General features: G+C 38.1%; 1 protein-coding gene and 1 long non-coding RNA gene across 2 annotated transcripts in view; one reads left to right on the top strand and one right to left on the bottom strand.

The window, feature by feature from the left end:
- The first annotated feature begins 1,857 nt into the window (after nt 1–1,857).
- LOC139612084 (phospholipase B1, membrane-associated-like) overlaps nt 1,858–14,019 on the top strand; it is a 17,533-nt gene continuing 5,371 nt past the window's right edge. Inside the window, exons 1-29 of the mRNA XM_071467270.1 lie at nt 1,858–2,229; nt 2,582–2,635; nt 2,848–2,908; nt 3,002–3,036; nt 3,785–3,869; nt 3,963–4,014; nt 4,570–4,650; nt 4,761–4,826; nt 4,928–4,989; nt 5,525–5,600; nt 5,764–5,871; nt 7,893–7,967; nt 8,103–8,174; nt 8,324–8,398; nt 8,497–8,557; nt 9,113–9,171; nt 9,646–9,719; nt 9,888–9,931; nt 10,045–10,153; nt 10,744–10,795; nt 11,143–11,223; nt 11,327–11,392; nt 11,498–11,598; nt 11,785–11,866; nt 11,956–12,060; nt 12,551–12,646; nt 12,993–13,064; nt 13,276–13,353; nt 13,762–13,822. Of these exons, the coding sequence (XP_071323371.1) occupies nt 2,145–2,229; nt 2,582–2,635; nt 2,848–2,908; nt 3,002–3,036; nt 3,785–3,869; nt 3,963–4,014; nt 4,570–4,650; nt 4,761–4,826; nt 4,928–4,989; nt 5,525–5,600; nt 5,764–5,871; nt 7,893–7,967; nt 8,103–8,174; nt 8,324–8,398; nt 8,497–8,557; nt 9,113–9,171; nt 9,646–9,719; nt 9,888–9,931; nt 10,045–10,153; nt 10,744–10,795; nt 11,143–11,223; nt 11,327–11,392; nt 11,498–11,598; nt 11,785–11,866; nt 11,956–12,060; nt 12,551–12,646; nt 12,993–13,064; nt 13,276–13,353; nt 13,762–13,822 (2,128 nt within the window). The 5' untranslated portion in view covers nt 1,858–2,144. The remainder of the gene's footprint in view (nt 2,230–2,581; nt 2,636–2,847; nt 2,909–3,001; nt 3,037–3,784; nt 3,870–3,962; nt 4,015–4,569; nt 4,651–4,760; nt 4,827–4,927; nt 4,990–5,524; nt 5,601–5,763; nt 5,872–7,892; nt 7,968–8,102; nt 8,175–8,323; nt 8,399–8,496; nt 8,558–9,112; nt 9,172–9,645; nt 9,720–9,887; nt 9,932–10,044; nt 10,154–10,743; nt 10,796–11,142; nt 11,224–11,326; nt 11,393–11,497; nt 11,599–11,784; nt 11,867–11,955; nt 12,061–12,550; nt 12,647–12,992; nt 13,065–13,275; nt 13,354–13,761; nt 13,823–14,019) is intronic.
- Nucleotides 10,045–14,019, bottom strand: part of LOC139612090 (uncharacterized) — a 12,618-nt gene continuing 8,643 nt past the window's right edge. The window contains exons 2-3 of the long non-coding RNA XR_011686437.1: nt 12,540–12,631; nt 10,045–10,793 (exon numbers count right to left, since the gene is read on the bottom strand). This is a non-coding gene — a long non-coding RNA (uncharacterized lncRNA). The remainder of the gene's footprint in view (nt 10,794–12,539; nt 12,632–14,019) is intronic.

Here is a 14,019-nt window from a genome sequence, read left to right as displayed (position 1 = left end):
TCAGCAGGAGTTCATGCAGAGTCTATGGCCTTGAGGGAAGATAACAGACTGTAAAGGCAGCAGGATGTCATATCAGGGTTACAGTAATCTCGATTAGAGTTGACTGTGTGGTTAGTGAGAGTGGTCATAGTTCTGCAGTATTCAGGAGAGAGAGACAATGGAGAGATCATGGCTTTATTTTTTTTTTTTCAGTGCCGACCAAACGTCAGCTGAATGAATCCTTTAAATGTTTTGATTTTTCAGTTTGTGCCACTGTCCAAGTGTTTGAACACAGCACTGCTGGCAGGATGAGAGCTCGGATTAATGTTCAGGAGAATAAGGACAGTGGAAAACATCTGGTTAGTTGTTTTCTTAACTTTGTAAAGAGGGACCCTCACCTCTGCTATCAGGGGATAGATAAGCGATGGTTGATGGTGAGGTTTATAACACTGAAGCATCTCATTTCTTTAACTGTGACATAATATGGATTTTAAATAATTCTTCAAGATAGACAAGACAAAAAAGTATATACAAGTTTCCACTTTTTCTAATATATCAAACGGACAGTAATACACATATCACAGACTCTACAATGTTGTCAACATCACACCTAAAACTTCTTAATCTTGTCACTGCTCTTGTTAAGAATAGTGTTAAGTGAGTAAACAAACTTTAGTCCATTTAATTAATCGATATTTGTGCTACACAGACTGATCAATTCATTTGATGTGAAGCCAACAAGGGAGCACGATTGGAGGGAAAACTGATATTTTTCTTCACCTTGCCCATAAATTGTAAAGATAAAGATATCGTTAACTTACTGTGCTAATAACCAAGATAATTGTTTCTCCCTTGCAGCTGTGGTGCCTTGACCTTTCACACTGATAACCAAAGCGGCGTGATTCCTTACCTTATATTGTGAGAGGTCAAATCAACATGTCAAGGTGTCATATATAAGGTGTTAGAGGAACAGCTTGCCAATTTTGAGACATGTGATTAACATAATGACTGGAAACAGGGGAAACATATTCTGGTTCTGTCCAAAACTAAAGAAATCAACCTGTGAGACAGCAGCACCTCTAAAGTGACTTCCTGGAGTCTTCCTGTCATGAGAGGTTGACAGGCTACATCACATAAGCTCACATAAAACCACAACGTGTTGTTTTCACACTTTTGTTTCTGATCAGATTGAGCAGCGTAGGTATAACGTGTTGGACTGAATTTCAGAGGTGCTGTAGACAGATTTTGTTACACGTGGACAGAACCAGGCTAACTGTTTCCCCGTTTCCAGTGTTTGTGCTAAGCTAAGCTAACCACCCCACTCTTGTCCCTACACTGTGTAAGAGTACTGTATTTCATAATAAAGGACTCCTGAATGAAACATCACTTATGAATTATGCCTTTCTTGAAGAATTAAGATGAATTGGTTTACAACTAGTGTTACCCCTGTGTGTTGCATAATATAACTTTAATCAACTTTAAGGCACAATCCAAACATATACCAGAAAGGATTCGGCCCTGCTATGACTCTCACACCGAGTAACTGATTGTAAAACAGGGAGTAATGTTACCTCAGAAAAGAGAATCAGAATATAAGAAGCTAATATAGCTAATATTCTTTTAGAAATTGTCTATCAACTATTCATTCATCCAACAGTGATAGTTTTCTTAAAGCTGGTAACATTTCAAAGTTACAGATGAAAGCAAACTTGTAATTGAGGCCTTTTGGTTTATCAATGAATTATGTCTGAATATGAATAATCTGAAATTTACAATCAGCAGTAAATCCCTTAAGTAAGTCACTTGTTTATGTGCAGTTGATTTATCCAACTTCTGGATGGTTCTGAGGTAATGAGTTTTAAAGTTTTCCATGGAGTTAAACCAGAAGCAGCCTCTTTGACAGTCTATAAATAGGACCACATTAACCCCTGGAGTTCACTCTCACTTATTATTACCGTAACATTTCATTATGATTTTATCAGTATCATTGCTTCATAATAAAACCTTGTGCTTGTGTCCTTTGGACAAATACGCCAGTCCCTTCCCTCTGCGCAGATTTATGATGTGTATAGTTTACTGGTGTAGCTGATAATGACAAGTATAGACGGCTGACCGCCAGACAGAGAGAGCAGAGAGGAAGGAAGGAGCAGCAGCAAAAAAGATCCATGACAACAAAATTGGACAAAGTCAGAGAAAAGATGGTGCGACAGCTGCTTCTCGTCACACTGCTGGGGCTCACGTGGACAACAGGTCTCTTTAATTTAATGCTCATTTGTCAGTGCTGCAGTTTTTTGGAATTTGTATTGAATTACCTTTCTGAACCGTTCAAAGGATCAAAAACCGTGCTGTGAACTTGTAACTGGTTTTTGAAGATGAAGCTGGATGAGTACAAACTTACAATCATCAGTGGAAGAAACACAATATACTAAAACACATGAAGAAAATTTGAGCTTTGCAACTGACGGCCTTCATCATTTTTTTAATCCATTTTTGATTTGGCATATGATGTTTTTGGATGGTTGGTCGTCTGCATTGAGCTTAAGATGTGATCCGCTCACACTAATTCATTAGTTTACAGTTTGTTATCTCCTCTTGATTTCAGTAACTGGGCTGCCCTGCACTCAGACGTTTCCTTCTGAGCCACCTCCTTCAACTGGTGAGTCCAATAGAGTCCAGATTTATGACACCAAATACAATGGAAATCCATTGAGCTGATTAAACCCAATTCTGTAGAAGACAAGCTTCAGGATTGCAACAAACCCAACAAATGACTCACAAATACAGTAAGAGAACAAGACCATATAATAAATGACCAAGTTTTTGACAAAAGCTTTTTTTCTCTCTCTCTCTCTCTCTCTCTCTCTCAAGTTAACAGTGTTAGGCCCTCAGATGTGGCTGTGTTTTCATCAATTGGACTTCACATGCACAGGTGAGCACAGGTCGCCAGTCAGCTTCAACCATGTTGCTTCACAGTGCAGATACACAATTATACTACTACTGTGTTTTTATCTTTTTCCTGCAGCACTGAGCTGTCCACAGTGGTATCAAGACTCAGAGGTACATTTTCAAACTTTTATTTTATTCTTTGTTCAGATGACACAGGGCCGAAAGCCTTAAGTAATTTTACTTTTTAATTCTTTTTAAAAGTTACTGCACTCTAGAGAAGTCCACTTATTCCTTGCGCTTCCTCTTATTTTTTTTCCCGCTGCCTTCCAACAGACTTAAAGGAAAAACTCCAGTGTCTTTGCTGGTGCTACATAAAAAATTAACTTTGACTAGGCCTCAAGTCTAAATAAACAGAGTAACTCATCCAAAGAGGCTGATATAAGCTTCTATTACACTACTGTGCGCTATCTTTACTACAATGATATCTCAACCGTCTGTGATAATTTGAAACAATGAACCCCAATAAACTTGCCTCACACACCAGACCTGCGGCCCGCTGTCTTTTTAAAGGGAATTCATGAAATAAAAAGTACTGTGTGCGTCATACAGACTGACAAAAAGCAGGAAGGTCATGGTTGTCATCAGGGTGTGCTTTACCTTTTAATTTCTTTTTATTAAAATGTTAATCCAGAATTTCCAGTCTTCTTGAAACACCCACTTTTTAGGGCTGTGACTAACAATGATTCACATTGTTGATGAATCTTCTGATTATTTTCAGGATTATCTAATTGATTGTTATGTCCATAAAATGTGATGAAATTGTGAAAAATACTTAACCTTGTTGAATCAACAAAACCAAAGGAGTTTACACATACAAGAGATAATAAGAGTTAAACTTGTGTTTATTTCTGTCTGTCAGAGCTGATGACCCTGTTCAATCCTGCACTGATCAGTCCTCAGTCAGATGAGTCGAACTTGTACGCCCCTCACTTTGTTCAACAAAGGTACAGACAGAACTTTCTGATACACTCTGCTACCAAAATACACTGGCTGCTTCCAGTGATTTGATTTTTTTCCCCTATACTTCCTGTTCTTAGCACACTGGTGGAGCAGGCAAAAGAGATATCCCTCTCTCTCCTGAGCAACCAGGTAGGCACTTTAGTGTCACATCCTCAAGTGACACTAAAGTGATTTATAATTTTAGGTCAGCCTTTTTTGGCTTGTTAATGGCAAGCATTACTAGCACAGGAAGACCAGGGCATATACAGTATCATGTTTGGGGGTGAGGGAAAACGACCACCAAATATTCTCTGGATCTTCTTTTTTGTTTCAAACAGCTTGGTATCACATTATTTTACAGATTTACAACTGAATACATTCCCAGTAAACTGCTCTTTTTAAACCCAAGGACATATTCACTCATCATTAATCTTATTGCTGGAGAGATTAACATTATGTTTACCTGTAAATAAATTACAGTCTTACACGTTCAGCCTTCCTGTTGTGCACTGACTAAAAGACTCTCTAGGAATTAATCAACTACAATTGTACTAATGTACACTCTCTAACTTCCTAATAATTAGTACCAAATTACAGAAGTGTTCCAGGGAAACAAATTGAAAATGAACAGAAAATAATTCTGATATTACAGACCTGTAAAATAAACAGCACTGAAGTGGTTGATGTTTTTTTTTCTCCCTCCAGGTCACTGATGTGGAGAGAGACTGGAAACTGATGCTTCTCTTTGTTCAGGTGGATCAGCTCTGTGCCTGCAAGCAGCAGCAGGTAAATAGTTAAATGTTATTATGATGCTACAAAATTATTGTCAATAGATATAGATATAGATTTTAGTGGCTGCGTGTGGAGAAGTCCTGAAACACTGCCTTTGTGTGCAGGTTCATTCTGTCATCCAGGCAGTGGTTAAAGAGGTGGATGATGCTCTGCAGCTGCTGCACTCTCAGGTACATTTCACATTATACACAATATATTTTAATTCACTCACTACCACTGTTTTTGCAGCACCGACACATTTTACATTTTGTTTCACATCACTGTGCTGCAGCTAAAGCGAACCATTGTCAGTGTTGCTTTGTGGGATGGAGAGCACAACATTTTCCAGCACAAGTGAGTTCATATTCCCAAATGTTTCTTCATACCTTAGTAAAATAATGACTGTTCTACACAAAGACAGACTGGCCCACCCACTATATTTGTCCTTTAACAGTAAATAATAAGAAGAGGGAAGGGAGATTAAACCTAAAATAAGATGTGAAAAAAAAAGACATTACAGCCATTTTACAGCCTCATCACATGTAAAACATCTATTTAGATTTAGTTGTGTAAAAGTAGCCTAACATTTAACTAAAATGAGATCTAACTTATATAATGTATGAATGTACATTATTAATGTTTACATATAGACATATGCTAATGTGACTTTCAGTTCTCCTTTCAACACAATAATTCACCTGATTCCGTACCAACCTTTTATGGAAAATTTTATATATTATATATATATATATATATACATACACAAACAGAGGTTTGACATGTATTATGATGCTGTATAATGGTTGTAGTGCTTTGTTGTTGCCTTCTTTCACGTACTTTTCAATTCAAATTTTTAACTGTAAAAGTAAAGAGAGTGTCTTACTGACAGGATGTGCCCATGCATGGCAACAAACAGTGAAGGAGAAGCCAGACTTCTGAGGGCCACGCTGACTCAGTCTCTGCAGGTTTGTCCATTATACATCTTCAAATACATGTACAGTATGTAGTTGGGGACATTCAGTCCTTTGGTCACTTTAGCTGCTGTGAAATTTTGACCTGTGGAGGTGGAGTACAAACTAATGAATCCCTGACTTCCTTATTCCTCTCAAACTCCTCTTCCCTGACCAGGAGTCCCTGGATGAGCTTATGGTAAAGAAACACTGGTACGGTGACAGAGACGACTTCGCTGTCACTCTGCAGGACAAACCCTTCATCACAGACCTCTCATCTGTTGCTGTGAGTTACATTCAGCTGATACTCTCGCTTCACCCTCAGTCAGTTATGCTCATCTGCACCATTTTGCCTCCCTAAATCCTTACTGGTACTGAAGCAAGGAGAGATCTGGGTCATTTTCACAATGGACTCAGAAGTCAGTGATTTTCCATCAGTGGAAACGTATAGAAAATAAGCTTTCCTGCACTGTAAATGTGAATATGCCTCAGTCAGACTATTGTGAGTCAAGGTTTTGAAGGGTAGATGTTTTTTTTTCTGTAATACCTTTGACTCCTGATATATGTCCATTAAGAGAAAGATCACCATGGTGAGCGTGATTAGAGCTTCCAGATTGAGTTGTCATGGTAATCTGTCCACAATTATGTTTCCTACAAAGTGTACTTACTGCTGCAGTGTAGTTATAGAAATGTAATTTGAAGGAATAGTAAGAAAAGATGCTGCTGTGCACAGGTGTTACTGATAAAATTAACAATGTTCCCATTGAAGTCACGACAGTGTGACCGTGAACCAGCATGAACAACACCAGGACACTGTAAATGAAGCAGCACATTATTTACACCTGAGCTTTTCCTACTGTGACATGTCAAAATGTCTGTTGTGAAAAAGGCCTATAGGAAAGCTGAGGGTCCATATTTAAAAGACTGGCTCAATTATAATGTTACGTCCCTTTGGTGGAGTCTAGGGGTGAACAGGGACAGTAAACAGGACAATCAAGGATTTGTAATGAGCCAGAGGGTAGTTTGATGATTTATTGTACAAACGTAAAACTTTAACACAAAACGCCAAGCGGGGTTAACAAATGTGGGGGGAGAGAGGTGAAGGTGGTGTGCCAAAGGAATGAAAACCAATAAAACAGAATGAGGCCTACCCCTAACTGCTGACTGAAACAAAATACACAAAAGAAAACCTGTCAAATCTAATCTAAACCAAAAACACGGGGTGGCACCCACCACTAACCTAGTGTTTTTAGACAACACAAAACTACGTGGTGGAAATGTAAAGGGTACCCCCAACTTACCTATCCTTTCTCCCCCACACAAACCTTCAAATAACAATCGTAGTCAACACGACACAACACAGGCAGTCTGGTAGGGCAATCAAGGGAAAATGCGAGAGAGATCTCCTCATCCAGGCTCCCCTTTATGTCAACTCCCTGGCAGATGATTGGCCACTCAGACCGCCTGGGGACCAATAAACTGTCCTTCAGTCTGCTCAGGTGCAATCCAATCATCTCATCAGCACCTAGAGGGAAACTAGGTGAGGGAGAAAAACAGGAAACAGAGGGAGGAGGAAAACAACAACAAAGAAAAAACACTATGCCCCTGCGTGGCACGTAACAATAACTAACAGCACTTTAGGAGTCTATGCTTTGTACATTAAAGGGTAGTTTGGAAGATGGAACCACCTCTCTGGACTAAAAATTAACTCATAATAAGAACCTCCTGTGACCGGAAGAAGTTGTTTTTTTTTCATTCAATTCTAATGATGACTAGGTTTCCCACTTTTATTTTTCCATTTATACTACAAACCAGAACAAACAGGGGGAAGGGAAGCAACATAACACCATTGTAATCAGGCAGTTAATGCCATTTATTTGGAGGAAGATGACTGGATTTAAAAATGTTTGTAAACTTAACACCTCGTTACCTCAGGGTCACAGCAGTTACCTTGCTGGCTAATTAAAATGAAAATGAAAACAGAGCCTGTGCACTAACCTTACCTGTTCAAACAAAAAACAAAAGAGGCAAACACCTCTGTGCTGTTAGGCAATTACACGCATTTGGGCCATGTCCTAAATGCATGTAATGGTGTTCACTATGTGTGTAAAAGGAAATAATCTATGGACACTGCACAGACACAGAGTTGCTGAATGAGTGTCTATTTGATCTATGTTTTCTGCTGAGATTATGCTATTCCAAGACTTCTTGTGACACAATCGTGGTTATGTCTCTGCAGGAAATGAAGATAGACTTTCTTGTCTCTAACATACTGTACAATGCTGTTACTGTTCTTTTTCTTAACAGAGTGGGAAGCCTCTCTCTGAGTCAGAAGCTTCGCAACAAACTGATACACTAATGGTGCAGATGTGGACAAACCTGGTGAGGCCCAAAGCACTCTCCTGCTCTAACTATCTTTCTAATACAGACATACTGTATATAAAAACACACACATACCTACAGAGTCATTGTTCTCTCCGTGGCAAACATGAACACAAAGAGTTTCCTGTCTTTCAGCTGCAGCCCACAGTTGGCCAAGAAAACACAGAGGACAATGGAAAGATCATCGCATTGCCGTGTCCAACGGAGGTGAGAAACCGTTAAAACCCCCACACACGTGTAGACGAGTCAGCTTATCAGTGTGCTATTAAACATACTAGTTGAAAATAATAATTCTGTGCCACACCACTTCTTGATTCTCCTCCTCCTCTCCCCGCTTATCTGTGTCCCTCCCTAAGGACCGACCCTTCCTGAGGACGGAGGGAAACTCTCCATCATATCACCACAGCAGTGTTTCTCCTCTCCTTCATCCAGTGAGTATTGTCTGGTGTCCTGCCAAATGGAGGCTGTGGCAGCTCTGTTTACCACCTGTTTAGTCCTGACTGTGGATGTGCTCTGTGTGTCCGCTCAGTTTACAGGAACAGAGATGCCCTGCGAGGACTTCAGCCCATCAGACTCCACACCCACCTCAGGTATGATGGTTTACGCTTACTTCTCAGGCATTCATCAGGTTCCCGGATGACTTTACACTGGCCAAAAAAAAGTAAAATAATGCTTTATTCATGTGTCATTTTTCATGAATTCTCTTTTTATGTTGCAACACCAGCGCGGTGAAGATGATTGATGAGATACTGTCTTTCTAATTTACTTCAAATATCAGTATACAAGACACATCTTCACACACGAAAATACAATACTAATGTCTCAGAACATCCAAAATCCAGTACTGCACCAACTCATAATCAGTGCCACTATTGGTATTGGTATTGATCTGCCCAATCTCTTGTGCCTCCCTCTGTTTAAAAGTTATGTTTACTGTCACATTTTCTGATATTTCAGATACTACCTTACCATACTTTACATTTATTATAAAGTATTTCTAACACACTATTGGTATATCATTATAAGCAATTTACATGTATGATAAGTGTAATATTGTTGTATAGTTGCTCTGATTGTGATGTGTTGTCAAATTAATGAAGTCATATTATTCTGCTGGGTCTGAGATGTCCTCTGTATTTTCTCAGTCCATGAACTCAGGCCTGGAGATATTAAAGTCGTGGCTGCTGTGGGAGATTCTCTGACAGTGAGTCCTTTAGTCTTTTTTTTTTTTTTTTTTAGATAAATAGAAATAAAAGGTTAGAACAAAATACATGCTATATGATCTATAATGAGTGAATTGAACAAATAGTGGTCCAGTAAAATACTTTAGTGGCTCAAATTAGTGGATAATGTTTTGTACAGTGTGGTGAAGGATTGTCCTTGGACATTTAATATAATAATTGTATATAAATAGTGATTGATACCTGATTGACCAGACAGTTTCTGAACCCAACCACATCCTACTAGATGAAATTTAATTTAATAGCTACTGTAGTTTCTTTAGGACAGAACATTATGTGATTGAGTTTTGTGATGGATTGAATCACATTTTTAATATCTATAGAGTCTGATACTGTATGCAGTTATATATTTGGGGACTGTTATACACTGTAAAAGATTGAGAGCTACAGTACTGTATCATCATGTTGCTACAAAACTGTCCTTTTCTATCTGTCAGGCAGGGAATGGGATTGCATCCAGCCCAACCAATATCCTGGACGTCCTGCGTCAGTACAGAGGTTTATCCTGGAGGTGAGTTCAACACTTTTTAAAAAATACAATTTTTTTTTTTTTTCACAACCATCACACAACATTGCTGGAAAATGCTTATATTTAACCTTTTGCAGTGTTGGTATTAATCTGGCACTACAGCCATCAAATTTAGTTAGGAAGTAATTGAAAGATGTTATTTTCCCCCAGTATTGGTGGAGATGAAAACCTCACCACTGTCACTACTCTGCCCAGTGAGTCTCATTCTTAATAACTTACTACATATAATCAAAAAAAGTAAGTTTGTTAGAGTCATTTTTTTTTTTTTGCATTATTGTCTAACTGTACCTGTTTTTGTTTTTAACAGACATCTTAAAGCATTTCAATCACAACCTGACGGGCTACTCTGTTGGTGTGGGCAAAGAACACACTCCTGAGGCTTTTCTCAACCAGGCTGTGGCAGGAGCCAAAAGCAAGTGAGTTTCAGTAGCTTCTTACTAGTTTTTAATCAAAAAATACCTGCTTTATGTTTTAAGAGTTAAGCAGATTTAACCTCACAACTTAGATACATGCATTTAAGTTGAGAATCTTACACAAATCAATTTCATACATGTTACTATCAAGAGAATATATATATATTCTTAAGTTGCATGATGTCACCTAAACACACATCTTCCTTGTACTATTAAATACAGCTTAGTGAAATTATTCAATGATTTTAGATATAAATAAACCTGTCATATGAATATATACATACCTAATATCTAAAAGGGGGATGGATGTCTCGATGATAGAAAAATGAAAGTTAATTCTTCAACTTGGAAATTGTTGTTTGTCTATATACATTTTGCATTAAGGTCTACTTATTAGCTTTTTCTAGACCTTGATTAAAAATGATGTTATCAATATAAAGTTGTTTTAAAATCAAGTAGTCAGGGCTAAAATATGTTAGTGCTCTTTGTGAATCAGTTACTATAAAAGCTAAAAGCAGAATTTGGATTTATGGTGCATCTTAAAATAAATGTGCTTTTAACATTTCATCGTGATATTTTGTTTATGTTTTGAGGGACTTACCATCACAGGTGCGAGCCCTGGTGGCGAGGATGAAGAGCGACCCTGTAAGTTTAAAGACATTTATTCTTTACTTATTTTTTTAAATTGTCTACTCCACTGTAAAACCCTCCTGTACTTGCATATGTTACATCTGATTTTGATGGTACAAAATGGCAGTAAAATTTCTCCTTTTTCAAAATTTGGAAAATTTAAGAGACACACATATACTATATGTCTATTTGAATTATACTTCAAACAATGACAATCTACTTATGCATAGTGCTGGCAGGAAGAAAAAACATGAAGTATAAATACATCACAGAACCATGTTTCGTCACATATTACACAGACTAAGACTTGTAAAGCAACTACACACCACTCACACTCCCTGACATTCTTCTTTCATGTGCAGAGAATCAATTTTGAAACAGACTGGAAGGTGATCACCGTTTTCATCGGTGGAAATGACGTCTGTGACTACTGCTACAACTCTGTGAGTAGCCTATTAATATTGAGTAATAACTCTTAAGCTACTTTTAGAACAGTCAAAAACACTTTCAAAGACATGACGTGAAAACATTTCATTTTCTTTACAGCTCCTCTATTCTGTGGAGAATTATGTTCATAATGTTCGTGAAAGCCTGGATTATCTACACAAAGAGGTAAAATGAATAAAACAGACTTCATGCTGTGGACATACTGTTACATCAGATATATGTTGGTCTGGTTGATTGTGAGCTGGCGTTAACTGAGCTTGTCCCTGTCAGGTGCCTCGAGCTCTGGTAAACTTAATAGAGCCTCTTCATATTACCCCGCTGAGACAAATGCACATGGATGCTTCACTGAAATGTCCAACTTGGCTGGTAAAGTGAGTAACACTTTTTCTCTCTGCCTTTAAAAAAATGCTCTCGGAGATTTTGAAAATTTAGAAAAATTTGATTTTGGGTTTGAATCCAGCTCATGTGCCCCCATCATGATTCCCTGTTCCCCCAGTTACCATCTGATAAATAATCATTAACACTGATTTAATACCATCTTATCTCTCCTTTGTTAGTATTCTGTGTCCTTGTGTCATCCTGCCAAAGCCCAACTCCAAAGCTCTTCAAATGGTGGAGGACATCAACAGAGGCTATCAGGTAGGAAAGACAGAAGAACTGCAACTGTGATTGGTAAAGTAACAGTCCAATTTTCCCTCAGACACTGACACTCTGTTTTTTTCTTTAAGCGTTTGTTGCATGAGCTTGTGGAGTCAGGCAGGTATGACACTCGCTCAGACTTCACCGTGGTCATCCAGCCTTTCTTCAGAGAAATTGTTGTACCCAGACTGCCGGTCAGTAACAATGAGAACTCTACACAAAGTCTTTACTTGCGGACTGTGCTGAGTCTATGACAACGTGTGCCATCAGTCTAACCTAAGGATTATCACCAGAATCATCACAGGGTCTTTGCTACCGTGTATGCTATTGTTGAGTGTGTTGGCATACAGCATGTAAAACAAGTGTAGGCATTTAATAGTATTATGATTTTGTTGTTAATTTAAAGTCACTGGATTAGCAGTACTTCGGTGTTGGGCCAATGCATCTTTAAACAATGAGGTTACATTGTGTCAGCTGTTCTAGCGATTCTCTCAACATTGCAGGCAAAAGACATTTTTTCCTTTTCTCTTTTTAATTATAACGCTGTGGTAGTTACTGCAGCCTGCAACATAATACAATGGCCAAAAGAGTATTTAATAGTACATGGTATATTTTACTGCTCTGATTGAAAAAATAGTCAACATGGTCCTTAAGGTCTATAGATTTATTGTACCTTTTGCACAGGATGGCCGTCCAGATCGCTCCTTCTTCAGTGCCGACTGTTTCCATCTCAGCCAGAAGGCCCAGACAATGATGGCTCGCTCCCTGTGGAACAACATGGTGAGCATCTGACACACAGTATTTGGTGCATCTGTTGCTTTTTGTGGACCCACTTAACTTAATGTTTTGTCAGTAAATCACTATCCCCTCGAGGATATTGTTCTGGATCAGGAAAAAAGTCCACAAGATTAAAATAAAGAGTAAACTAAAAAAACAGCTAGCTCAGTATCTCAAAGGAGTTTTAAATCGAAAGCAACTGGACTTGGTTATTTGTCTAGGAAGACGTTTCACCTCTCATCCAAGAGGCTTGGCTTGGCTTGGCTTGGCATGCTTCATCATGTCCAGTGTATTATTATTAAAAGTGCTGAATGAAACTCGGCTGTCGCTCTGACTCTTGTTTTCCCAGCTGGAACCTCTGGGCAATAAGACTTACAAACAGAATTTTACTGCAGACGTTGACCTGAAATGTCCTACTAAGGTAATTATACAGATAATCACTACTGTGGATAGTGGAAAATGTGGTATTAAAAGGCATTATGTCTCTTAGTTTCCCTGACTGTGAAGAAACAAAATACTTAAAATGGACTGTAAATGCTTATCTTACTTGAATGTATTTGTCTTTCTATATTTTGAAGCTGTATAGTTGCAGACCGCTGTAAGATAATGTAGGTTGTTCTCTTTTCCCACAGACTTCACCATATATTCGCACCTATAACAACAGCAACTACATATACACTGATCCCTCCCCACCACCTGGACCTATTACAGTAAGCATGTAGTCTCCGTCTGTGCACCTGAGAAGTCATCTAGTAAAAATAAAGACGATATTGTTTAACAACTAAAGATCTGAATGAAGCTAAAATTTCACAGAAACTCAAATAGCAAGGATTAGTTGATTAATTTCTAAGTTTATCGACTGAAAATAAATCACCAACTAATAAATTAAAGTCATTTATCAAGGAAAAAAGTGCAACTTTGCAATATCTTTTTTATTACTTAAATTGAAACTTTGTAATATTTATACTTACTTAAAGATTATTAAGAATTATTAATAAATTAACCCCTTTATTATTAATGAAGGAGTAATGGGAGACTGACAGAGAAATAATTAAGCAATATTAGAAAGAATAAGATTGGTAATCGCAAATTTCTGTCTTTATTTCCTTTTTCTCCAGAACTGGGGAAGTGACTTCTCCTGTGTGGACCTTGTTCCATCTGACAATGTGCCAACCTCAGGTGAGATTACGGTCATCACTTCATTATCAGCAGACAGTTGATATGTGATTTTACATCCTGTTTTAGACAACAAGCTGAAATGAAGACACTGCGGTACACAACTATGCACCAAAATATTCCAGTGACACTGTGAATGGAAGCGCTGAAATTAACTGCACTAATTGTTACCTGCATTGTCTCAATTTCATACAAACAAA

Source organism: Trachinotus anak, unplaced genomic scaffold (assembly GCF_046630095.1).
Source record: "Trachinotus anak isolate AG129_WGS33_773 ecotype Australia unplaced genomic scaffold, CSIRO_AGI_Tana_v1 ptg000031l, whole genome shotgun sequence".
NCBI classification, from domain to species: domain Eukaryota; kingdom Metazoa; phylum Chordata; class Actinopteri; order Carangiformes; family Carangidae; genus Trachinotus; species Trachinotus anak.
Note: the sequence above shows the minus strand (reverse complement) of the source record. Positions and strands in the feature narration are given on the sequence as shown.